General features: G+C 40.2%; 1 protein-coding gene across 4 annotated transcripts in view; it reads left to right on the top strand.

Moving 5' to 3' along the window:
• arhgef6 (Rac/Cdc42 guanine nucleotide exchange factor 6) overlaps positions 1–26,109 on the top strand; it is a 30,954-nt gene extending 4,845 nt beyond the window's left edge. The window contains exons 4-23 of one of the 4 annotated variants that reach the window (XR_006106106.2): positions 3,759–3,880; positions 4,148–4,352; positions 4,868–4,920; positions 6,011–6,105; positions 6,318–6,413; positions 7,485–7,607; positions 10,573–10,711; positions 11,011–11,070; positions 12,987–13,133; positions 15,057–15,143; positions 15,326–15,407; positions 16,074–16,189; positions 16,383–16,562; positions 17,931–17,951; positions 20,870–20,966; positions 22,403–22,501; positions 22,603–22,702; positions 22,966–23,020; positions 23,604–23,776; positions 23,960–26,109. Coding sequence is in view for 3 of the 4 variants with exons in the window: in XM_042492829.2 (XP_042348763.1) it covers positions 3,759–3,880; positions 4,148–4,352; positions 4,868–4,920; positions 6,011–6,105; positions 6,318–6,413; positions 7,485–7,607; positions 10,573–10,711; positions 11,011–11,070; positions 12,987–13,133; positions 15,057–15,143; positions 15,326–15,407; positions 16,074–16,189; positions 16,383–16,562; positions 17,931–17,951; positions 20,870–20,966; positions 22,403–22,501; positions 22,603–22,702; positions 22,966–23,020; positions 23,604–23,726 (2,000 nt within the window). In the remaining variant the exon portion in view is untranslated. Of the gene's footprint in view, positions 1–3,758; positions 3,881–4,147; positions 4,353–4,867; positions 4,921–6,010; positions 6,106–6,317; positions 6,414–7,484; positions 7,608–10,572; positions 10,712–11,010; positions 11,071–12,986; positions 13,134–15,056; positions 15,144–15,325; positions 15,408–16,073; positions 16,190–16,382; positions 16,563–17,930; positions 17,952–20,869; positions 20,967–22,402; positions 22,502–22,602; positions 22,703–22,965; positions 23,021–23,603 lie in introns of all 4 variants that reach the window. The other 3 variants (XM_042492829.2, XM_088080944.1, XM_042492830.2) reach the window with 3 other exon arrangements.
• Positions 26,110–26,381: the final 272 nt, after the last annotated feature.

Here is a 26,381-nt window from a genome sequence, read left to right as displayed (position 1 = left end):
TTGTCCATGCAGCCATTCTAAATCATGAGTGAGTGTGTAACTCGTGGGCAGCTGGCGTGGCAGTGTGTGTTTGTGCCATGCTGGGTGCCATGTTTACTCATGTGCATCCATTGATACAGTCTGAATAACATCCTGTTTAGTTCTTGTTATGTGTTTCTTACATTTGGAGAAAGCTCATAATAAAGCAAAATGTATAATGTGACTAATTATGAGTGTGTCACTTTTAGCAACACACACACACACATACACACCCTTCTCAAGAGCATTTCTTCAGTAAGGACGCAGCAGAAAATGGTTCGCAGTGCAGCAGCCTCACAGCGGTTTGGGGCTAATTACTTTGCTCGAGAGTCCTTGTTTGGGGGCACTGAAGAGGTAACACCAGTCTCCCGTTAGTTTCCAGCTCACAGCTGCCAGGGAACCAGCCGCCTTAGAATGATTTAGTCAGCGTTTTTAGATCAATCTGCCACCTCTTCATGCTTCATTATTAACGCAGAATGTTCCTGGCTATTTGAAAACATGTGTTTTCTGTTCCTGAATGGAAACAGTGTAATGGGATTGTGCCGAAATGACAGAAAAGATGGAGTGTGATATTAGTGCTGCGGCTAATTATTTTCATTTCTGATAAGCTAATCATAAATGTCCAAAATTTATGAAAAGACCTTCACGGTTTGCCAGACCCCGAGGTTACGCCTTCAAATTGCTTGTTTTATGTGACTAAAAGTCACAATTTACAATGATGCGTGACAGACAAGGGCACCAAATCCTCACATTTTAGAAGCTAGTGGCAGAATATTTGGGGGAGTTTGCTAAATATTTGGCATGTTTGCTCTATAAATGACTGAATTAATTTATTACTTGAATAGTTTTTGACCCATCTGTTAATCAGCTTATTGTTTCAACACGACATGTTATTACATTATTATCTTGTCTTTGCAGATAGGGCCGGGAATCTCTTAGCACCTCACGATCCCACTTTAGAGGGCTACGATGCAATTAGAAAACGATTATTGCATCACAATTTTTGATACCTGTACTTGATTTATTGTTTCTCACTGTGAATGCGTTCAAAACATAGCATATTTGTAATGATCAGTTATGAAAAGAAACAAGTAGATTACATGACGCACATGTTTACATCTGTTACATTTTACCATCCAGTTATTTCAGCAGCAAAGAACGTACAGCCCAGTCTAACAAAATGTTAGCGGTGATCATAATGTCGAGACTTGTGTTTTAAATTTCCATTTATTGACTTTTCTGCACCATCACAACCTTTCAGGAGAGAATCGAAATGCATGTAAGAATTCATTTTTTTCCTCTTACCCTTATTAGGTGATATGTTACACTTGCGATGACTTTTTTAATGCATGATCAATCTCTTTAGTGCACCTAAATGAAGGGGAAGGATGCGTGCCACAGTATGAGATATGGACTACAAGCCTCTGTCAGTGCTCTGCTTGATATGCAAATCTTTTATAGGCTTCCTATGCCCGGCAGCTGTTCTCCCATCTTCAAAAGTGAACACGATTTGAAGTGGATTAGTCACAAGTTAGTTGATACGATCAAACATAGAGGCCTCTGTGTTTTTACTCGTGATCCAAGTCCTGCTTTGCCCCTCACTTAAGCGTTGCTGTGCTCAGAATTTATGTTTGTTTTGGGTTAATGCTTTTGAACATAGCCTGCATACAGAAATAACTGTGGTAACCACAGAGCGTAGCTGACAGAAGGGCTTGTTAGGCCTCGCTGTGTGTGTTTGGACTGGCATGCGGGATCCATGAGCCCCACCTGCAGTACATGTAGGCTGTCCTGCTGCCCTCAGTGTCCCTTTCGGCGTACCAGTCAGGCCTCCCCGACGTGTCGGCATATGGAAAACAGGAGGGAGTCTCCATACATTGCATAGATTCCACATGATCTGCCGAATAAACAAGATAGCAAATAAAAGTTACTGTAGAACCTTTTATTGCCTATAAGTGAAAGTGCACTAAAGCATTTGTCAGTTTTATAGGCAGCGGGTTGAACTCCTTATTGGATCTGAATAAAAGGTTACTAAGGCTAATGGTGCATTCTTATTTATTTTTTATCCCCCTGTGATTTGCACACGGATTAGACAGTGAGCCTGGCTGGCATCCAGCTGGCATTCGATAAGGAGGATTCAGTGAATGTGTTTCTGCTTGTTGGTGTGTAAGGGGTTGCAGGGCTGCCATGTGTCACTTTTCAAGTGAGTTCTGGCACCAAAATTGATACCTCTGTCAGTGAAGCTCAAGGACTGCACTTACACTGCAGGACAGCTGGCAGCTACTGACCCTAAATCACTGCTCCTCTGCTGCAGTGGCTCAGTGATGACAAGGCAGACGGGTTGAGTGTTGGCAACATAAATCAGATTTTGATTCCTTTTTTCACTGAACTGCAATTCAGATAAGACAGGGCTGTGAAATGGGCACTTCACCCCAAAATCAAAAATACATATTTTCCTCTTACTTGCAGTGCTATTTATCAATCTAGATTATTTTAATGTGAGTTGCAGAGTTTTGGAAATATCGGCCGTAGAGATTTCTGCACTTGACTCGTCGTGCTCAAATGCAAAACATTATACATTTTAAAAACACAGCAGCAGTGTCTCTTTGTAGAAATCATGACCCGGTTACTCAAGATAATCCACAGACCTTTTTGTGAGTATGTAAGAAGAATAACGAACTACACTCTCCAACCATTTCACCGGCAGAAGGATGAGAGGCTCATGCTCTTGACAGCACAAGATGTAAACATTATTTTCGGCCTAGTCGGCTGAACTGTGATGTTAGCTCGCTCAGCAGTGCTGCGTGAGCAAGCAGTAGATGCACACTGTAGAGACTGTTTTCTTTCTACGGAGCTTCACCCGCTGAGTGTACCACTGAGCTCGCTAATGTTAAAGCTCACTGAGGAGGGCGCCATTAATGTTTACATCTCCGCTGTCATGAGCACGAGCCTCTCCCCCATGAGTGGTTGCGCGTTTCCTTCTGTGCGGTGATAAAGTTGGCAGGTGTAGTTCAGTAGACAGAAATTCTTCCTACATACTTCCTACAAAAAGGTCTGTGGATTATCTTGAGTAACCATGTTATGATTTCTGGAAAGAGACATGACTGCTGAGTTTTTCAAATACATTTTTTGAACACCGCAAGCTGAGGGCCATCTAGTTCCTTTGCATTGGAGAGAAGGCAGACATTTCTACGCCTGATATCTGCAACACCCTGCATCTCACACCAAAATAATCTAGACGGATAAATAGCACTACAGATTAGAGGAAAAATGTGTATATTTTGTGTTTTTGAATTTTGGAGTGAACTGATGCTTAAAATGTGTAAAGTTTTCAGACGGTATTTGCAGGACCTACACTTCGATCACTATATTTTTATATCAGAATCTAAAGACTGTATCTTTATTTCCACTTTACAGCTGTTCTTTCGTAGTTTGTAGCCAGTTTTGGTTAAATCAGATGATTCCATCAGGCACAGTAAATTTGCAGCCCGTGTGTGTGGGTGTGTGTTCACTGTCCTGCGGCTGTACAGAGCAGTGGACCATACTCATATGAGATATCATCACGTTGTCAGCCCCCAGTGTGTGTGCACCTGCGTCAACTGTGATGATGATGGTTATGATGGTGATGATGGCGTATGTGAGTTTGTTCAAGGTGAAGTTTTATTCACCTGATGAGAACATGTTAATGCATCAATGTAACTGAAATGAAAGAGGCTCTGTATTTCCTCTGTGTGTGTCCACAGATTGTGCTGCTGAGAGGTCATGTTCACAGTCTGGTGCCCATTCTCCTAGTCAGTCGACATCTTCGCACACGCTCTCCTCTGCCAAATCCAAAGGCTCTCTGCGCAGACAATCCAAATCAGTGGTAAGGTCTCTTATTTACAGTATAATGGTATATGTTGTCTTCTCACTCACATGCTTGAAGTTGCTTCACGCAAGATTGATTTCCCACATTTTGCACATTTTTAACATTGAAGTTGTCAAGGAGGAAAGCCAAATTTAAAATCAAAATGTGCAGGTCAAATGATTTTTTTGATAATGCACAGTATATGTGCACATAATTACAGATTTTATTTCTTTTTTTTGCTGATACACCTCATGAGCTTTGTGTCTGTGTTTCTGTCTCAAACAGGAGATGTCTGAGAACGGTGGAGGTGGGCAGCTGATGGTGAAGGCCCGCTTCAACTTCAAGCAGAACAACGAGGATGAGCTGTCGTTTAATAAAGGTGATGTGATTCATGTGGCGCGGCAGGAGGAGGGAGGATGGTGGGAGGGCACGCTCAACGGCAAGACGGGCTGGTTCCCCAGTAACTACGTCCGGGAGATCAAACCCTGCGGTGAGTTGAGCCACATTATCAGGATCATGAATTCCTGAGTGTTACGGTGCTGTAAATTTCCCAAAGGAGAGTTTGTATAATATTTTATATAATGTACAATATATAAATTTCACTAATGTTGCATCGTAACCTGCATTTAACACTTCATTTTAAAAGTGCAACGATGCTGTAACAGTAGAGTATTATGATGCAACGGCATTATTCTTTTTTATTTTTGTTTTTTAAATGCGCTCTAAAGAACTGTGATCTTGCAAAATAATAAGCAACTTAGTTTAGCTTTTTGTCAGGGGAGGATAACATGACATTTTCAACATAATTTGTGTCATTATTCACTACAGAGGTCGTCTGAAACACATTTCCCTAAAATAATCTTTTTTTCCTCAGTTAGATGTTTAAAAATCGAATTAGATTTCCAAGATGGTTTATTGTCTGGATACTTAGTATAAATCTTTTTGATGATTATTAGGAATTAGCTCAAAGGAGCTCTCTAATCCTTGTTCTTGTCTCCTCTACAGAGAAGCCAGTGTCTCCTAAAGGAACCCAACTGACCAAGAATTACTACAGTGTGGTGAGTCAAAGTGACATGTGATGTATTTTCATGCATATCTCAATAATACCTCAAGAAGGGATTCATATTTATAAAATGTGTTTGTCATACTGATATCTTGACTATTTTTTAGTTTAAAAAGTGGCCCAAAAAAACCAAAATTTAAATTACTAGCATAATAAATGAACTAAGATCTGGAAAGTGATAGATTTCAGCTCATGCTGACTCAGCAACCATGGGATAAGTGTGTCTGCTTGTCATATTAGTTTTCTTAATTTTGTTTATATGTCTGTATTTTTCTAGTTTTTAACTAACTTTTTAACTTTTCACTTTATAATTGAACTTGAAGGCACAGCTCATCCTTATATCAAAAATACATATTTTTCCTCCTACCTGTGGTGCTGTTTATCAGTGTAGAGTCTGTGATATCGGCTGTAGACGTGTCTGCCCTCTCTCAAATATAATACAACTAGATCACATGACAGTAGATGCAAGCTTGCATCGACTGCTAGCACACCTAGCACCAATGAGCTAGGTAACATTGCAGCTCAGATGAGGGGGCCGTTAATGTTTACGTCTCGCACTGTCACGAGCAAGAGCCTCTTATCCATGAGTATACGCAAGCTTCTTACTGTGCCGTGATGCAGTTGGCGGGAAGAAATAGTTCCTACATGAAACTGTTCACTAAAAGGTCTTTGGATTATTTTAAGTAAGTGGGTCATAATTTCTGGAAACGGAAATTGCTGTTGAGTTTTTTTAAATGTATTTTTTTGGCGCTTTGAGCACCACAAGCTGGGCGCCATCTACCTCCATTATATTTGAGAGAAGGCAGACATCTCTGCAGTCCATACCTCCATCACTCAGCAACTCTCATCAAAACACTCTAGACTGATAAATAGCACTACAGGTAAGAGGAAACATGTTTCTTGTTAATTTGAACTGTACCCTGAAGATAGCCAAAGAACTGATGAAGTATTGAGAATTTATGACAAAATCACAGATTTTCCTGATTTAAACCGTTTTTCACCTGACCATTTTACTTTTGAGAAATACTGTGCTTTCCTTGAATCTGACAACATTAAGTCTTCTAATAATTGTGCTGCTTTTGCAGGTGGTACAGGACATCTTGGAACATGAGCGGGAATTTGTCAAAGAATTACAAACAGTGTTGACTTGTTACCTTCGACCCCTGCAAGCAAGCGACAAGTAAGAGCAATGACAATGACGGATTCATCACCTTAGGCACAGGGTGACGTTAACTACCCGAAAAATCTCTTTGGTTAATTAGTTGATAACGTTTTCGAATTAAAAATATATGTACTTTACTTTTATACTACATATGAAATTAACATTTTCTGAAAAATTATTGGATTCACTAACATTGTTCCTGGCAGTAATTATTGTCTGTGTATATTCAGGCTGAGCAGCGCAGACAGCGCCACCCTGTGTGGAAATCTGGAGGAGATACTCACCTTCCAGCAGGGGCTGTGTGCAGCTTTGGAGGACTGTACAAAGTAAGTCACGTTGGACAAAAACCCTTGTAGTCTGATCACTTTTGTTCAATTAAGTCCTCTCAGTGGAGAGCAACATTTTGTGTGTATACCCTGCTGTCCCTGCTCTGTGAGACGTAATCAGATGCTTTTAAAAGACCATTCGAGTTTTCATTTATGTTTTACAGTAGCTCATTTAGCACTTTGCACGCATAACACACATTACCGCCACTGTTATGCAAAGCATACCATATTATATTTTTGCAATAACGTCCCGTCTCCCAGACATCTCTATCTACTTATTTCTTCATGGTACAAATACCAACTTGCAAAGACTGAAAAAAAAGTTTGAAATGAATAATTGCTGATCCTGCAGCAAGTTATTATGTTTTCACCTACTGATTTAATAAATCCATGTCTTTTGGTGCAGTAATGCACTGATGGTGAAACCCCAAACAAAGTCACTGGGAAGTAATGTCTGCATAGGGTGAAAATATATTCATACATTTTCAAAAATATGGTTTGCTCTTGAAAAATTACATACAATTCTAAAAAAATGCTGTAAATTGAAAGGACCACCACAAAGGCAAAATGCTCTATCTTGCAATGTTAACAACAGAAACAAAAATTGTGACTCCACCCCATGATGCCACTCCAAAATTTAATGGGTTCTTACTCGGCCCATGCTACACCTTTCCACCAAGTTTAATGAAAATTAGGTGAGTAGTTTTCCCATAATCCCGCAGACAAACAAATCAAACCAAAAGCAGCCTTCTTGTTGGGCGTGACTAGACTAGTTTGAGTTGTAAATCTCTCCTAAATTCAGCTTTGTGGTGCTGCAAGGCCTGTTTTCTGGCAGGTTTCAAAACTGCAAGAACTGTCTTTTATTCTACCTGTCAGTAAAACCATCCTGAGAGGATAAAACTTCCAGACGCCATGAATAATGACAGCTTCTTAGTTACTGGGGAAATGATTCAGGATATCATCACTGCAAATATTCCTCTTCATAGCTTTTTTTTCTCTTATTACTCCAGCCCTTTCCTTCACTCTTTCACCTCTCTAACCTTGTCTCCGTCTCTCTCTTCGGTCTTGCAGAGTCCCAGAGGCGCAGCAGCGAGTGGCGGGCTGCTATGTAAACCTGATGTGTCAGATCAAGACTCTGTACCTGGCTTACTGTTCCAGCCATCCTTCAGCTGTTTGCATCCTCACTGATCACAGGTCAGCCCCTGCACACAAAACAACGCACCACAGCCATGCACCAGCACAACAAAGAAAAGTCTGATTCTGAGTCACGGGGATATTTTTAGAATTGGGTTGAATAGTGCAAATTTATAGCCCTCTTGTCACATAATGAATTTGTAATGTCATAAATTTTAATAGAGACTCATGTTTAACAGTAGGGCTTGGCAATATAATAATATATTACAGTATATATGTTGCATGTGTTGTCTTGTCCTGGTTTTAAAGGCGGCATGACAGTAAAGCAATGTAATCTTCCAAACCCCCCTGACCGTTCTAGCTGTATTGTTATCAATACAGTCTATTTAGTCATTATAGTCACATGACTAATGGTTAATAATAAAAAAATCTCATTGTGTAAATATTTTGTCAAAGCACTAGTAGTCAATACTACAGTATCATCACAATGTAGACACATAGTATTTGGTCAAAAATATTGTGATAATTGATTTTCTCCATATCACCCAGCCTTAGTTTTGGACCTTTTTAAATTGGCTTTTATGTGTAGTGGTGTTAGACTCACTCAGCTGACGAAGGCTACAACTTTATAGTAGTAAACAAGGTTTTCATTATACAGAAACAACAGCCTTCCATAATATAATAAAGAATAGCCAGGGTCACAGGATAATTTTATGTGGCCATGAGATGATTTCCTGGATAAAAAAATAAGGAAAAAACAATGCTCTGCTACATAAATCATCTTTATTTATCAAACTCTTCTCTTATTTTTTTTTTCTTTGGAAATACCACATGGTTTTACTTCAAAAAGAGTTGCAATGAAAAAGTCTGAGAAGGAAAACACTATTTAGTGAACTGCTCTCAGCTGCATGTGTTAAGGAACCAAATGTTTACAAAGGTTTGACTTGGCTTATTTACCGTATATATCTGTATGTTTTATGGTAATTTGTTTGATATATTGGAGAACAGCTGGCACGGGTCATTATTGTGTGATTTCTAGAGCTGCTGTATCTTGTTTTCTGTTGATGAGCTGTAGTTCAGCTTTGAAACACAAGATGTCACAGTTCACATCTATAAATGACTGGGAGGCTGAACTGAGTCTGAGCTGTTACAGAGAGTCCCCGCTTACTTAGTTTCCTTTAATCCAGTTAATATTAAAAAGCATGATTTGCACTGAGTGGGACCTGCAGTCAAGAATATGTTTTGCACACATTGATCACAGTCACAGTGAAATAACAAAACAGCCATGGTGTAGTTTTATTCAACATTGTGAGCTGCAGATTACGTTGAATTACACACAGGAAGCTGACTGTTGACAGGATACATAGAATTGTGGTTTTGTTGACAGGCGAGCGAGGCGCCTTTTCACAGTAAGCACATTTGCATTTCAGTTGCAGGAGCCCTTTTTTTCCTGACATTCACATTTACTCAAGTTCGTGTTGCTACAGGATGCAGTCTGATTGAAGTTGTGGACCATGGAAACATGAATGGTTACTTTTTAAGCTTTTCAAGATTGCCGTGATGTAAGCGAGTTGCAGAAAAAGTGCAAGAAGAAAGTGATGACCTAAATTGTTCTCAAATATGTGAATCTTAGTCCTCCTGTGTGTGAAACGATGCTACGTATGTAATGTCCAAACGGTTTTGGCATTTATGGTTTTACAGTATGATAATGTACCATCAAAGTGTGAATAAGTTAATTATTCACACTCACACAGTTGCTTGTGGTCTAATCTCACATGAAACAACAGGTGTGATGTGTTATGTGTCTTTATCATTAGGGTCCTATTACTATTACTACACATACCCCGAAGTGCCTGCACTGCACTCAGACCTTTTCAGATTTTACAATGGTTTCTTATGGGCTTGTAACGATCGGATAAAGTCGGTTTGAAAGCCGACAACGCAACACAACTGGCTCACGTGGTTTCAAAAGGAAGGGAGACCCAAAAAATTCCCCATTTACTCCAATACAAATTGAGATGTTAAATTTCTGGAAATTGGCTGCCACAAACCTTTCTTTCCACAGCGATTTGGGATATGTAGCAGATATTTTTCCAGACAAAAATGATATGGCTGCGTTCATGACGACCTCCTCTCTCTCCCCGATGTCATATTTTGACTATTTGGTGAAAGGTATGGCTGCAAATGGACCAGTTTGACAGGGACATTTCGATCACTGCTGACCTAAGAGGAGGGGGGTGCAGTTGGACCATTAATTACCATGGCAACGGACACTTAAACACACGCAGAAAGTGTCATCCTGGTGTGTGCATGACCTTTCCAATGCGAAGTGATGTCTGGTCCACTTGTCCACTAGTAATTAAAGGTTAACTGACCCTTCATATTGCCATCATTGGCCCCTGTGACCCCTCAGTTTGAGGGGGCCCTGAGTTGGCCCTTGTGGCAAATTAAAGTTGCCAAGTTAGTAATTAATGGTCCACTCGTGGGCCCTCCTCAGGAGGGAATTGTACCCTTTTAAAGTGTTATTTTTCAGTTTTAGAGTACAAATGTGGATTTGTGTTATGTCTGTTTATATACAGTAGATGTATCTCCGCTCTGAGGGGACACATAATGCACACTCTGTGGAAAGAAATCTCCCTTTGGGCACATTAAAATCTATCTTAGTTTTCAACTTAACCTATACAGATAACTTAATGTTTGAGAAATACTCTTTTGCAGTTTTTAGAAAATCTGAAACTTGACTGGCTGGTAAAATATGTGAATCCCAGTCCTACTGTGTGAAACGTGGGCTCACAGACACATTTAGTGAAAGTGATGAGCCTTAACTTTAAATCTATACTAAAATGAATGCAATGTAATGTCCAAACAGTTTTTTGCATTTATGATTTTACTGTACGATAATGTACCCTCTCAAAAATATGCACCTTTGAAATGTCCCGCTTTATACTTTGTAGTTTATTCCCATTTAGATAATCTATCATCACCCTAATTGTGTATGACAAATGTATGTTTGTGTGTTTAACAGTGAAGAACTAGACAAGTTCATGGAGAGCCAGGGAGCCAGCGCTCCAGGGATCCTGACGCTGACCACCAGCCTCAGTAAGCCCTTCATGAGGCTCGACAAATACCCCACGCTGCTGCAGGAGCTTGAGAGACATGTGGAGGTACAGGAGTTACTAGAAATTTACTGTCTAAATAAACACCAAAGTCATATATAATGAAACATATTTTCTTTCATACTATCAAAATTTTGTTGTGCCTGTAATTTATTTTTGTGACTGCAGTGTAGACATTTAAATGATGTGGAAAGTTAGAAACCTTCGAGTCTTTATCTCTCTCAATCTCTGACTTCCTTTGTGTATCACCGCACACCTAGTATGTGCACTTGCATTAACATTTAGAGAACCTGTGCTCGAGTCAGGCTGCTGTATTTGATCTGATGTGTTGTTTATTTCCTCTACAGGACGCCCACCCAGATTATGCTGACATTGTGAAGGCAACAGCAGCATTTAGAAGCCTAGTGGTGAGTCTGGGACGTCACAGGGGGGTCTGCAGCTTAAACTAGCCTTAGACTTTTTCAATAATCAGTATGCCTCTGTCACGTCTCAATTACTGGATTGTAAATCTGTTGGATTTCTTATTGATTTCTTTAGTGATTTATCTTCCCAACAAAATTTAGGACACTGTTTTGTGTTCAAGGTTGAAATGTAAAAGTGCTTTCCAAATGTATGCATTTATACTTTGTCTCCAGTGTTTATCAGGGTTCCCACAGATTATTCAAATTCTTTAAAGTAAATGTTTAGGGGGTGGGGAGCAGGGCCTTGATAAATAGAAATGGGCCATTGAAAGTGCTTGAAGTTATACATCTTTTACAAGGATAGAAACTGAATTTCTTTTTATTATTTTTGTTTACGTATGATTAAATAGGTTATGTTCCGCTGTCTGCTTGTGCATCTTCCACAGTTGCATCATTTGTTGTGTAATTGTTGTCTGTGAGTTTCTGTAAAGTCTGATGGTTCTCATTATAAAAATGTGCAGTGTTGTAACAGTAATTAACCTTGATCCATGTCTTTAACACTGCCGTGTTGGGTCCTTGAATGTGAAGGAATTGGAGAGTATGGCTGCACAATTAACAGAGATTTTATCAAAATTGCAGTATGGCTGAGTGCACTATCCACACTGTTGTAAATGAAGCATTTGGGTGCTACAGAGATGCCCCAATCTACAAATCATAAATGTAGACATAAGGGAACATGCTTGTTTGGTAAAAAATAATATATATACATTTTTGTGAAAGTGAAGCAAAAATTACCATTCCTACAAAAACCGCAATGCATATTGCAATATGTGCTAAAGTAATCGTGACAGTACTTTTTTTGCATGTTGTGAGCCCTTTGGGAAAGTCATTGAAAAGCCCTTAAATTGGATGTAGTAAAGAAGGCGTAGAAACCGACTAAAGTTTTTACATTAAATCATCTCATATGCAGGTTTTTTTTTGACTATTTAAAGTTTTTTATGATGTTACCTTTGTGTGTGTTTCTTAGTGGCTACTCACAAATGACAGTGTAACATAACATAACACTTAATGATGAAGCACGGCTCTGGGGAGAGAGAAAGAAAACGATTAGCATGTATGAAGTTTTTTTTTTCTCTGCTGCATGTTGTGTGATCATGTTTTTCCTACGGTGGGTGTGAACTGAAATGCGATCTTAAAAGAGTTGGATTAGAAACGAACGACCGCATTTTACCTGAGCGAACATCTCTGTGAGAAACAGTTTCCTCCGTACAGTTCCGAGTTCCTCGTAAGAATAGATGAAGTGACTCATACGTCTCTTCAGCAGAGCTGCACAGGAAAGTGGGAAAAAAAAACCCATCACACAATACTGACTGTTGAAATTTGCAAGTCTCATTTTTTGTATGCGTTTTGGCTGTGTGGTTGGGTGGGCAGGGTAGTCACATGTCTAGCAGTGCTCCATGTTCAGAACCTCATTTTTGTACAACGTGCAGTGGAAAATGACAGATGTTGCATTGTCATTTTTCCTGTTTGAAGAGGGAGAGCCCCAGCCTAGCACCTGAAGTTGTTCTTCTTCATGCTAAAGGTTACTCTACATACTTCCTACAAAGAAATAAAAAAAAATGCACACAATAAATATCAGTGTAAATAGTTACATATTTTAACGCCTAACCTAGAGTGGGGTAAAAAAATCCCTGCTGCTCATTACTCATTGTTTCTAAAAGGCAAGAAACTGCCTTTTTTAGCAAAAGTAGGTGCCACATGTAATGACTAATTTGTGCTGAAACTCTCCAAATCCAAATTTACAGACAGACATGAAAAGTTATTCCCAAGTCTATCTATAGTAGCCCTATGTATCTGTCCCATTAAGTCATGAAATGTTTTGTCATCTTAACTGACTGATTCATGTATTTATGTTTGTCTAGACACAGTGCCAGGAACTGCGGAAGCGTAAGAACCTGGAGCTCCAGATCTTGTCAGAACCTGTGCGGGGCTGGGAGGGAGACGGCATGAAGAGCCTGGGTCACGTGGCCTATATGTCCCAGGTCCATGTGAAAAATGGGTCCAGTGAGGTGAGAGACGTGCCGGATTTGATGCAGTTCAGGATGATCAGAACTCACATCAATGGTCATTTTCATTCCATCTAATTGTTAGGATTTGGGGGTCTCCTTGAAAGTTGTGGATTAGAGTCCCCTGCGACCCATTCAGTCAAAGAGGATGGATAGAAACCATATAAAGAAAGCTGTCACAGGATTTATTGCATTGCTAGGCACAAAATTTGCCTTAGCATGCATAGTGAAGACTGTAGGAAGGACCTCTTTAGCTATTCCAAAGACTTTTAGAGATGGTAAAGTGCAATTTTTCATTGTAACGTTAAAATCTTCGTGTCCATTTCTCAGTGAAGTTTACCATGTTAGACAGGTAGGCATGCAATTGTCATAATTGCCAAGTCAATAAAAAGTTTTGCACTTTTATCTTCAAATTAAGCCCGCAATCCAGACAGCTGTAGTGGCTTTCATTAGAAGAGAAATGTACAAGAAATTATGTTATGTAATAAATGTTCTATTTTTTATGAGTTCAGTTTGAGATAAGTGACTCAATCATCCATCGGCTTATATATTCACAGCTTGCATGTTTTATTTTGGGCTTTTATTTTTTATCATTTGTACATCATTGAGAATTCATGGGGTGTTTGATGCAGGTAAGCAGTCAGAGAAAGTGTGAGTGGCAACTTGAGGTGAAGTGCTCTACATTTGTAACTAAAGTTTCACCATAACCAGTTCAAGGCACTGATGGTAACTTCAGTTTTGTAACTCAGAAGTTTGCCATAACTTAAAACAAATGTGAAGCATTTTTTTACCTAAATGTGTTACAGGGTTCCCAGTGCCTATGAACAGTGTGTGCAAAAATCCATCCCCCTTATTTAGTAATTCAGTATCCCCCTCGTGTCAAAACAGAAACCTATGTAGGCCCGCGCTCACATTAAAGCCGTCTTCTCTGTGTTGTGTGGTTTCTGTGTAGGGGTCGCCTTTGAGTTGGTGGTTGGAAGAAAGCCCCAGATAGACTTTTGGATTCACCTTATTTTAATCACAGCTAACCACTTTCCAACCACCGTATTAGTTACCATATTTGTTTCGGAACTCTAACTTCTTTTTATCAAATCTTATTTTCCATGTAGATAACAAGTAACAGCTTTGCCAAACTACGTTCTAGTTGGTAACTTGACCTAAACTATGATATTGTCAGCTTTAATAATTGCTTTGCATCAGTCGGTGTGACGTGAACTAACACGCTGTGGAGTTTTGACAAGCAGCATAATAAACAGGTTTAGCTGCAGCCACCTTTGTTTCACTGAGAATGTCACGAATTAAGACATATGGGATACGCCTGTATTATTTGGCTTTTAATAGCATTCTTTGCACGTTTGCAGCACATTAGGAATATGTGTTCCAATGTGGGACACATGGCCGATTAAGGACAGTTTTGTGTGTTGTGATATGTTGTACACAAACCAATTTACAACAGTTTGCAAGGCCGTGGTGGAGATGTGTGCTCCAGAAAAAAAATCATATTTATGGTCAGAAGGAGAAACACACCTACTCTTTAACATCATGAAAGACTTTGATATCAGCAGGTTTTTGTATGTGCCCAAGTATCACGACGACGACCTTTTCAAGTGAGTGTTTCAATGAATGAAGGACAAAGTCTGTGTTCATGCAGCTGAACAAGTCCAAACTTTAACAAATCTTGGCACACTTTTCCATATTTTGACACGGTAAACAACATGTTAAGACATGCTACTCGGAGTATGCACAGCTGGATGTAAAGAGAGTATGTAAATATTCATTTTCATTATCCATGAAAATACATTAATAGGAATATTGTCTTTTTCAGAATAAGGGCAAAAACCAAAGTATTTTGTGTATGTAAACGTAGTGACTGACTGCATAAACTAATTGGTCACATTGCTACCATTTTTTGTCTCTGTGTTGCAGGAAAAAGAGGAGCGCTATCTAATGCTTTTCCCTAATTTGTTAGTCATGCTCTCTGCCAGTCCCCGAATGAGTGGCTTCATTTATCAGGTGAGGCACAAAGTATACGTCCCCTGCATCAGTCCTTCAGGAGTATTTTTTCCCCCTATGTATCAGTTTTCATTTGTGTGCACACAGAATTCCATGAATTTCAGGTGATAACAATACACAGTACACATAACTCCTGCCTGTGATATGGTGTCTTATTCCCCCCTTTTCTTTGTCCCATTCAGGGAAGACTGCCACTGACAGGCACCACAGTAACAAGACATGCAGAGGATGCAGATAATGGCCACTATGCCTTTGACATCGCAGGTTTGCATCTGAAGCTATGAAGAAAATACACTCTTAGGTTCAGTTTGTGATACAGCAGTAATACAGCAGAATGAATTGTAACCAAAATAAAGAATGGTAGATGAATCATTACAGCCGTGGGACTGTGCCTTCAACACTTTTAAGATCTTACACTTGTCACTCCAATCCCAGGGAAGTAATTCATATGACAATACTCTGAACATTTTAAAAACAAGTTGTCGAGGCGCTCCTTCTCCCTGTGAAATATTCATGCTGGTGTCGGCACACAGTCAATAAAAGGATATCAAACTTGCCCTACTTTTTTTTCAAAGAGAGCCAGCTGCTACACACATGCATTTAGATAAAGCATTTGATTCAGATAATCCCTTGACTTCCACAGTAAAAAAATGAAAGTCTGCACCACAAATGTTACTGAAACATGTTGCTTCACATGCCTTACACCTTATTATCATATGTCTTTGTTTGGGGAATCTTTGTCAAAAGGTTAATTGTGTATTTAATAAAGTGTTTATTACTATTACACAATTCGAATTGCTAAATTCTGGGGAGGGCATGTGAAATAGACCCAATTTGGCACCTGTATTTCCTGAAGTGGCTTTGTGTTTTGGTTTGTATTTTGGGTGTGGCATGTGTTGACCCTGAAGGAAGTGTGTTTCTGTGCTGCAGGAAGCATGATTGATCGAATCACAGTGTTCTGCAGCACTGCCCAGGACTTACAAGAGTGGCTAGAGCAGCTTCAGCCCTTTACCAAAGGAGGCAGCCCTGCAGCCACCATCTCAAAGGTCAGGACACACACACACACACACACACACACACACACACACGCACACGCACACTCACACTCATATACAGTAATCTGTCAAAACAATACCACAAGTCACCCCAACACTTTGCTGAGGTGTGAAAAACAGACTCATCTGTCATTGCACAATCCCACACACTAGTTGTCCTCTTTCCTTTTCTCATCCTATGTAGACTGTAGAAGGCAAGCCACTGAGCATGGTGGGCACCCCAACTCACCTCTCCCACCTTGGCAGCCTCAGCGCCGTCAGTCGCGGCCCCCTGGAACCACCAAAGATCAGCAAGCCCTGGTCTCTCAGCTGTCTGCGCCCTGCGCCTCCCCTCAAACCCTCGGCTGCACTTGGATACAAAGAGGTAGGAGGTTGTAAAGCTACAAAAACAAACCTACACAAGCTTGATATGAATGTCCTATAAGTGGTCATGCAGTACTTTGTTAGTCACAAACCACAAAAAGTCCTCCTTCTCTACAAGGTCCCCTCTGTCCCCCCTTTTCTGTCTGTACTATATTCAGACCTCCACTGTCCTGTTTTATGCAACACTTTCCACCAAACACTGAAAAACAAGTGAAGTTGACATACATAATAGGCTTTGGTGGTGTCTATTTTTTCACACCTTCCTGAGATTTTACCAGGGTATACGGTATATAACAGTAATAGTGTGCAGAATTAACCACACCCCGCCCAAAAAAACAAGTCATTTTCTCATGATAAACAATCATGGCATCCATACTTTTCTGCCATTGCTAAACATTTTTATTCATGAGTGGCAGGAACTATACTATCATTATTATTATTCAGAAACTTAATGTTTTTAGTGCTTTTCATCAAGGCAAGAAAACTGCCTTAACTACTCCTTAGTCCTCCTGACATTTGACACGTTTGCATAGACTACATGTGCTCAGGCTCTATAAACACTGTTCTGTGCTGTGATGAGAACAGGAAAACCTTTTGCACAAATACATTTCTCACAATGTGTGGGCCAGCTAAATAAAACACCTGGTGACTGAAAACCAGCAACAGATATCATTATAACATTAATTATGCTGTAAATAGGATCAATTTAAAACATTTCCGAGCGTGTCTGACGCATGACCAGGTACGATGATGTTTAGAGGAAGCAGAATTCCAGTAAGGACATCATGATCGCTGAGTCTGACTTGGCACTGAGTGTGTGAGAGATTCGTAGCTTGTCTTTGAGTGTGATGGTGGGTGCGCACTCTGTGGTCTGAGGTGGGAGGTTGAAGCATTCGCACCGTTGTCAGTCAGCACTTTCAGTAAGCAAGGATCGTCTAGTGATGTGCTCGATATTTACAGTAAACATGCCTCTAGGAACTATTTTTTTAATGCTCCAGTCTAACAATGATTGCCTCTCTGTACCTTTTAATACTAAATACACACAAATATTTCTACACGGTCTGATTCTTGTTCACTGTGAAAATAGAACAGGCTTCTAGCTGTCTTGCTTTTTTTCTCTGCCCTGCAGAGATTGCATGCACAGTCCTCTGAATGCATAACCCTCTGTCAGCTACATTTTTCCACATATCTTCTTTTTTTTTTTTTTTACATAAAGTTATTGCCCTATTCTGCACAGACAAAGAATAGGTGAATGGCAGAGGGAGGGTGTAATATTGCTCACCATTAACTCTCTATCACACCCTTCTCTCGTCGTATTTTTCATGCACATTTCCCCTTTTTCTCTCTTTCTCCATCCTGCCTTCTGTAGAGGATGTCTTATATCATGAAGGTAAGGCTAGATCTCTCTCTGTTTCTATCTGTGTGTGTGGATAAGGATGTGGGTTGGGGGTGGGTGGAATGAGGTTGCGTGCGTGCGTGCGTACGTAGGTGCGCGTGTGTGTTTGTGTGTGTGTGTGTGTGTGTATGTATGTGTGTGTGTGTGTGTGTGTGTGTGTGTGTGTGTGTGTGTGTTTGCTTGCCTCAGTGTTGAGCTGGCATGCCATTGCTCAGTTTGCCTCACTCCTCTCTCATTGTCATCTGTTGGTTTCCTGTTTTCTGTGGCCCGGCGTGTCTGCTCTCTTTTTTCTCCTCTTTCATTCCCAGTAATGAGTCAAGGTGTCACTCACCATTTCTGGTGTCAGCTAGTATCTGTTTAACAACAGCAACAGTAGTACTAATTTCTACTGGGGGAGCTATTTTTGTAAGTCTACACACAGAGTCATGTGTACCATCTTTCAGCCCTGAATGTGTTTGCACTTGTGTAACATTTGCATTATTGGCAGCCAAAAAAGGGCTGTCATAGAGAAGCATTAGTCAGCCTAAAAAGAGACATCATTAGGCTGACTAATGTTTCTCAGGAACCTTCTAGGAGCTATTTCCACATGTAATGACGTTAAATGTATAAATCTGCAGGGTGGCATTAAAGGAGCAGTGTGTATGATTTAGGGGAATTTAGTGGCAGTCCTTCAGTGTTCATTGTTCAGAGGGTTTTTACCAGGAGCCAAATTATTCCCAGATGTCTCTTCCTCTCCAAAACAAACACAAAAGAAGATTTAATCCAGTAAAGAAAACAAATAAAGAAAAATCAGTTTCCTTCCGATGCTGCTCATTGTGGAGGGCTGCTAACAACAGCGGCCGACACGAAAGCGTGAAAACGCAAACAGCCCTGTCTAGAACCAATGTTTGGTTTGGCCGTCAGGGCTCCTGTAGAAACATGGCAGTGCAACATGGTGAACTCTGTGGACGAGGACCTGCTCCCTATGTAGATATAAACAGAAACACAGCGGTTCTTATTTTCAGGTGATTGTGTACTAAAGAGAACATACTTCTTATGTTATATTCAATTTTATATCCCCCTAAATCCAACACACTGGACCTTAAAACAAAACTCTGAAGTAATGCTTAAGACTGTGCTAACTGGACGTGTAGGCAGTTCTTTAACATGTTGGACCAAAAAACTTGAAAGGCGATCACATGTCGGGGCATTGTGCCTGTGAGCTTCTTGTAAAGTTGTTTTGCTCCTGAGTGGTCATAAAAATCCATCATGCAGCTTTAAAGTAATGTAAATATCACAAAGCATGTGTGCTTTTGAAGAGCACCCAAAAAAACACCCCCAAAATGCACAATGAGAGCACCAAGGCAGTGAGGAAAGAACCTTAGTACACGGCAGGAAAATGTGCTCACGCTGGGCGCCTGCATCCACGTGAATCAAGGGTTCTAAGAAACACGATGCTATCAATTATTCCTCCTGAGTCTTATGAGGGACTTTTAGGAGTCTGTGACAGACTTTTTACTAAAACAGACAATTGCTCATTATATTCCTTGACAAAGCATCTCCGTTTCAGCTAGAAGCATGGGGCAAATCACGTAAAGCATTATAATAATATAATATTCATATGCCTCGAGTTAGCCCAGCCCATCACTGTGACTAAGCTTTTTAAGAAGATAATTATTCATCACACCTCAGCTTTAAATGTGTGCTCAGGAGAGGAAACAGTCACTATTTTCGCCTGTTTTCAGACCCTTAACTCTGCACGGCAGCAGAGAAAAAGAGAAAATGTCTCATTCATAAAACCACATTGTTGTGGTTTGACAGTATGTAGAAAATTATGTGATAACATCTCCGCTTCCTTTCCCATGGCTTTGCAAACACTGTCCCACAGGTAGCTTTAAAACTACTCCCTTCCTGTCAGTAGCTAGGTGTAGGTAAAATGTTTTTGACATGAAAAATACCTTGAAAAAAAATCTAGAAATAACATTATTATATATGATTTGATTTTCGTCATGCCGTGAGGAGGCAGAGGCATTATGTTTTCAGTTTGTCAGTCCGTATGTATGTAAAGCCCATCCTTGTGAACGCGATATCTCAAGAACGCCTTGAGGGAATTTCTTCAAATTTGGCACAAACGTTCGAGTAGACTTAAGGATGACCTGATTAGACTTTGGTGGTCCAAGGTCACGGTGACATTACATTCATCTCACTCTTAGGAAAGTAATATCTCAAGAACACCTTGAGGGAATTTATTAAAATTTGGCACAAACGTCCACTTGGACTTAAAGATGAGCTGATTATATTTTGGTGTTTAAAAGTTAAGGTCATTGTGACCTTGCATCCATTTCTTTTTCGTGAATGCAATATCTGAAGAAAGTCTTGAGGGAATTTCCTCTAATTTGGCACAAATGTCCACTTAGACTCAAGAATGAACTGATATGAATCTGGTGGTCAAAGGTCACTGTGACCTCATACAACATGCTTTTGGCCATAACTCAAGAACCCTCAAGAGCCACCTTGAAACTTTGCTGATTATATAGATCGTCTGTGTTTGAAGCATACATGTTTTCACAGACATTGATGTAAACTGTAAGTGCAACGTGTCTGGTGCGCGGAGGCATGCAACCGCGTGGCAGTTTATCTAGTTTCTCATAATGCGTCATTAGGCAGAGTTCATATTAGCATAAAACAGACACATAACCTGGTGGGTTTGGTCACAGTCATCACCACATGCTTGCTGCCTTGTTTGTTGATGGATTTTGTTCTTTTGATGTTGTTCGTTGAGACGGGGATGCGCGTCCCTGGAAGCTTGCATTCTGTTTGGTTTGGAGCTTTGGCTTTACAGGTGTGTGTAGCAGTGTGTGTGTGTGTGTGTGTGTGTGTGTGTGTGTGTGTTTAGAAAGAGATGTACTGAGTTTGATGTTGCATTCCCCCAGGACTCCAGCAAGAGCCCGCGGCCAATGAAGAAGTTCCTACCAGGCAATAGGAAGAAAGAGAGGAAGCCCTCTGATGACGAGATTCAAACGAGGAAAAGTATGTGTGAAGTATGAGTCTGTGGCAGACAGACAGTATGAATGTGTACTTATATGTTCAAATCTCCACCTATGCAGTGTTTTTTTGTATAGTTGTTCTTGGTTATTTTGTCCAGTACCTGACACTAAAGATAGTTTGTTTTTTTTGCAGTGGGATTGTATTATTGTACTTATCCATAGTTGGTGTATTACTCACAGTAGATGCTCAGCACGCCCCCAGTTTGAAAAAGCAGGCTGAAGTATTGCTGTGGAAGCTAAGCAATGTACTACTGTGAGTGGGGGCAACAACAAACTATTTTAGCCACCTGAAAAATGTGTATCAGTATCAAGTGTATGTTATATTAAGGATGTTTTCATGACTTAACTTTGCCATCAGACAGCTCACCCTGAGGGGGAAGTTGTAAACAGCTTCATTTCCACATCTATACTCCTGTCAAAGCCACCAGACTTCATAGACAAAAACAGAAATTTTAGCTTGCAGAACACGGTAATTATTAGCCTACCACTGCCTCAATCGGTGGGCGACTTTGGTAAATCTGAACCGACCCTTAAAAACACTGCAGCCTCACAATAACACAAACTAAGTAACTGACCAAGGCATCAGCAGACCAGCAGCTTTTGTGTTCAGCAACATAAAATCACTTTTTCTCAATGAAGTCTGGCTTTGATGAGAGCTTTGAAGGGCTTCATTTCCTTGTCAGAAATCGCTGTCTGACGTTAAGATAAAGCGGTGAAAATATTCTAAATATAGCATACACTTAAACTGGTACTGATGGTTTTAGATTTGCCTTTTTTATGTGGAAAGTAAAAAGGCAAGAAATGTCTGGCGCCCTGCAGGGCTGCAGTTATCACTTATTTAATGCACCAAAGTGACGTTTAAATGAAGACTGCTCTTCATCAAGCTAGATTTTAACTGCGAGACGCCATCTTAAATATGTATGTGAACAGTCATGTGACCAATCACGTGAACAAGATGTTTCAAAATACATGTCAATAAATAAATACTAATGAATAAATACATAATCGCACACGAGATACATGTGTAAATATGTGTATAAATATCCGTATTGTTCCTGGTTCTTAGTTCATTCATTATTGGATGAAAAAATATACAATTGAACATTCAATCAATTTCCTGCAACCCCCATAGTGTCCTAGAAACATTTTTCATGTGGCTAAATTACATTTTGCTCATGCCGATGCCCACAGCTTTACATTGCTTAGCTTCCATGTCGGTACTCCTGCCTGCTTTTTTGGGAGCATGCTAACTGACATCTACTGTGGTTAATACACAGATTATCAATAAGTAACTCATAAAACCCGACAAAATATGCAAACATTCCCTTTAATTTACAAACATGGAAAACTGTGTGAGACCATCTGCTGAATGAAAATCCTAAATATACTCCTGATGTAGATAATCTCCATTTCTGACAGGTACGGTGGCTCTGGAGGAGGACGCTCAGATACTGAGAGTGATCGAGGCGTACTGCACAGGAGCCAGCCTGCACCAGACCACCACAGGTGTTCGTTTATGTAAGAAAACCTTTTCCTCAACGCCCACTTAGATTGCACATGTTCAACAGCAGATACAGCCATGAATCAAGCTCTCTTCATTCATTTGTGTGTTTGTGTAGCGGTGCGGAAAGAGTGCGTCCCTCAGGTGCTTCTGCCAGAGGAAGAGAAGATCATTGTGGAGGAGATGAAGAGCAACGGGCAGACAGTTATTGAGGAAAAGTAAGAACGTTATTACTTTGGGAAATAGGCTTTCATTTACTAGTTGTACTAGCAGAGACAAATATGGATTTGTCATTATCTGTGTTGGGTTACTGATTTTCTCTGTAATTAGATTCAGGAATGTGATATTGATCCTATTTGGGCTCTTCAGGCGTGACGCTTGAATGACCCTGGGATGGAAGCCAGCAGAACCTCGACATCCCAATTATGTTCTTAATCTGCTATCTGCCAGCAAAACTGCATTTTCTTTGTATTTCTTTCAGAAGTCTGGTTGATGCTGTGTATGCTTTAAAGGATGAGGTTCATGAACTGAAAAAGGTAAGCGTGAGTTTCGTCGGCCTAATGCACCAAATGTGCTGAAACACAGTATTTGTCGATACTTTTCATATGTCAGCAACATCGTTATGTGTCCTACTTACTTAACGGCAAACCACAGTTTTGTTTTGTGATCAAGTTTTAATTGAGGTTTTTTACAAGAACTTAAAGGGATCGTTACAACAACCAAAGTGGGACGCAGTCGACAAAGCGCATTGTGGTGTATAAAGTTTGCCTATTCATTCCCTCCACCTGCAATCCCCCCACCCCACCTTACATCATATATCTAGGCACTGTACACACTATTTAGGATGCTTGTAGACATTTTGGGGGGGGTTGCAAATGTGGTTGAACCCTCTCAAGTCCAATTGATGTTGAATTTTTTTTCAAGTCAGATATCAGTTAAACATATCTGATGACAATGTATCAGATATTATTATTTTTTTCTATGAAACAATATTTTTTAATCGCAGTTTTTCCTTCAAATTTCTACGATGCGTGCTGCATCGGTCAGCCTCGACAGCCTCTACGTTTTATAAGTGGAAACACTCCGTTCAGTACTGTCATTGCCCGTGTGTGTTTACAGGAGAATAAGTGGATGAAGCAGTTCCTGGAGGAGGAGCAGAAGTCTCGCAAAGAGCTGGAAAGAGTTGTTCGAAAACTGGCCAAGCAGAAGAACGATTGTGCTTGGGACGACAGCAGCCACTGAACACAATCATCCTCGTCCCAGCGTGGCTGTGTGCGTATGGGTTTGTTTATGTAAGCATGCTTGTGGAGGGTCAGGCGTGTGTGTTTGTGTATCTGTCTATGTTGCGTCTCCATATTTCAATCACACACAGCAGAGTCGAAACTGCTGACGATGATGCTTGGAGTGTCTTCGCTTCAGGCGCTGGAGCTTCATGCGACATTTCTGATGAAATCTAATCTGTCTTCCTGATCCAGCCTCACTAGATGAGACCACGGATACGCTTCGTCGTGAAGCAGCTCAGCTAAACCAAGACTGATAAAGTGGGATGTTTTCAAACGTACTGCCTCTTGGCGACTGGCACTGTGAACGCTCCCCCAGCAAATGGAACCATTTTGGACAAAAACAAGTTCTCCGCTGCTTCTTTTGCTTCAGTTGGAAATAGAAAAGGAGTCTGAAGCCATCAAGTCTAATAGGTGTTCTCCTGCATGCGTTTCTATAACCAAGGGGACTTATTTCCTTCTCTCTACATCATGACTTTTTTGTCATATTTTATTTGTCACAAAGACACCAACTGGGAAAACGGATTCATTGCGCTTTGCAATCAGCGTTTTTGTACCATCCTTGACACTCACATTGCGAGTTTCCAGGCTGTTCTGTTGGCGTTTAGGCAAATCAAACAGGTTAGCTCATCATGCTACATTCAGTTGTTACCAAATGCAGCCCTCGACTGTTTAAAAACTGCATGAATGTACAGTGTTTCTAAATTCTGCATCAGAAATGTGATAATCCAGATATTCAGATATATATTCCAAAGCTATCAGGGATGCAGCTGCTTTATAGAGTAGAAAAAGCTTAACTATTTATCATTTATATACAAGAGTACGCAAATAATGACAAAGATGTCACCCTTACTCTTCTTACTAAACTATATTCAAGTATCATTTAACATATTAATTGCATAGCCTTGCTTTATTTTGGACTTAAAAAGAAAAACTGTAATCTTTATTTATTGATCACCCAAGCATTTAATTGTGGTGTTAGCCTTATAGATATAGTTTTGCTGCCTTTATATCTGTGGAATTGTACTCAACTTCACTGATGTGTAAAGGCAGAAAAAAACATCCTTGTTTTGGCTAAGGGAAAATATGCTTTTTTTCACAACAAAAGAGGAAAAATGACTTTAATAATGACTTGAGAATTCAGAGGCTTCTGTTTGCAGCCTCGGTGGCCTCCTAACACGGTCTGATGGAGACAGGAAATAAAGCGAGAGATTTATTTGGTGTAGAGTAGAGCTCAACTTGTTTAAGTGCCTCCCGACGGGGTCGATAAACTTAAAAAGAGTTTAAGACCGGACTGGGACTAAATGCATGATTTATATTGAAAGTGTCACAGGTGGTTTGTTGTAATATTTCAATAAGAATGGCTCAAGCTTAATGGGTATATTTCGGGTCTGAAAAACAAGCAGGGCTTTGCATATTTTTTTTTAAGATGCAGCCTCGTTACAGAGACCCACAGCGGTACATTTCCTCATGAGTGTGTGCACTGTCAACACTGTTATCCAGTCTTTGCTGCACTGCAGAGCAGCAGTGATGCTATTGAAATGCAATAAGTGACTGCTTTACTGACTGACCTCTGGGTGAGTCCCAGCATGGTAGGCCAGATTTGGAGAAACTGCAATAATAATGAATGAATTAACCCGATTTATTAACCAAAAAAGGGGGGGTCAGACCATGTGGTTAAGCAACCACATAGTTTGGCTATTCATTATTTTCCATTTGCCTTTTATTTAATCAAATTACTTGGTGTTGATCTTGTAATGGTCACTGTCTAGGTCCCAATTTTCATTAGAAATAACCCAAAATGTAATAATAATGGAATACTGTACAATCCCTGTTGAGAAGTGCTGTTGTTTTGCATGCACTTCTTTACAGGGAGGTCAGAGCACTGTGTAGGGTACAAGGCAGCACTGGCAGCAGAGTCAGTGTCTTGCTCAAGGGCACTTCAGCAAGTAAAAAAAAGCTGATCTATAATGGTTATCTTAATGGGATGCTCAGTTAACTGGCGTCTTACAGAGACTCTGCCTCCTGTACAGATGTGTGACTGTCTCTTTATATGTTCACTGCTTAGATTATTGTTGTTCCTGTACCCTCAATTCTTTTCATTAAGTACCACATACTGTAGTTTTCAATGCCCAATAGCCTCAGCGAGCACTTACTGGTGGGAGAGGGTTGAACTCCGGTTTCATCTTGTTTATCTCCAGACCACTGTGTGTATTGTTTTTGAAACGTTGTTCTATGCAATTATTGTTGTTGCAAGTATTGTAATGCTTTTTTTTCTAGACACTCTGTACTTTGTGTTTGGTATGGTCATTCTTTTATTAAAACTTTAATAATTTTGACGTTAATTTTAGTGAGAAATGGAAAACTCCAAAGCTTTCTAATGCGTGTCAAACTGTGCAGCTTGAACTACACGTTCCCTCATTTCACGCTGGAAAATCCGCCAAGACTGGCTTTTCCACGCGGCACTCGGTACATGTGCGGCTCAGGAATTTGTAGGTTACTCAGTAGCAAGAAACCCTTTACACGATGGAAGGGGTGACTAGAATAGAAGACATCCTGTGAGAGTTTGCCGCCTCTGCATGCATGCATGCACACCTCCAGATTACAGATTCACACT

The sequence above is a fragment of the Plectropomus leopardus genome, chromosome 8 (genome assembly GCF_026936395.1).
Source record: "Plectropomus leopardus strain MGB_pleo_1.0 chromosome 8, ASM2693639v1, whole genome shotgun sequence".
Lineage (NCBI taxonomy): Eukaryota > Metazoa > Chordata > Actinopteri > Perciformes > Serranidae > Plectropomus > Plectropomus leopardus.
Note: the sequence above shows the minus strand (reverse complement) of the source record. Positions and strands in the feature narration are given on the sequence as shown.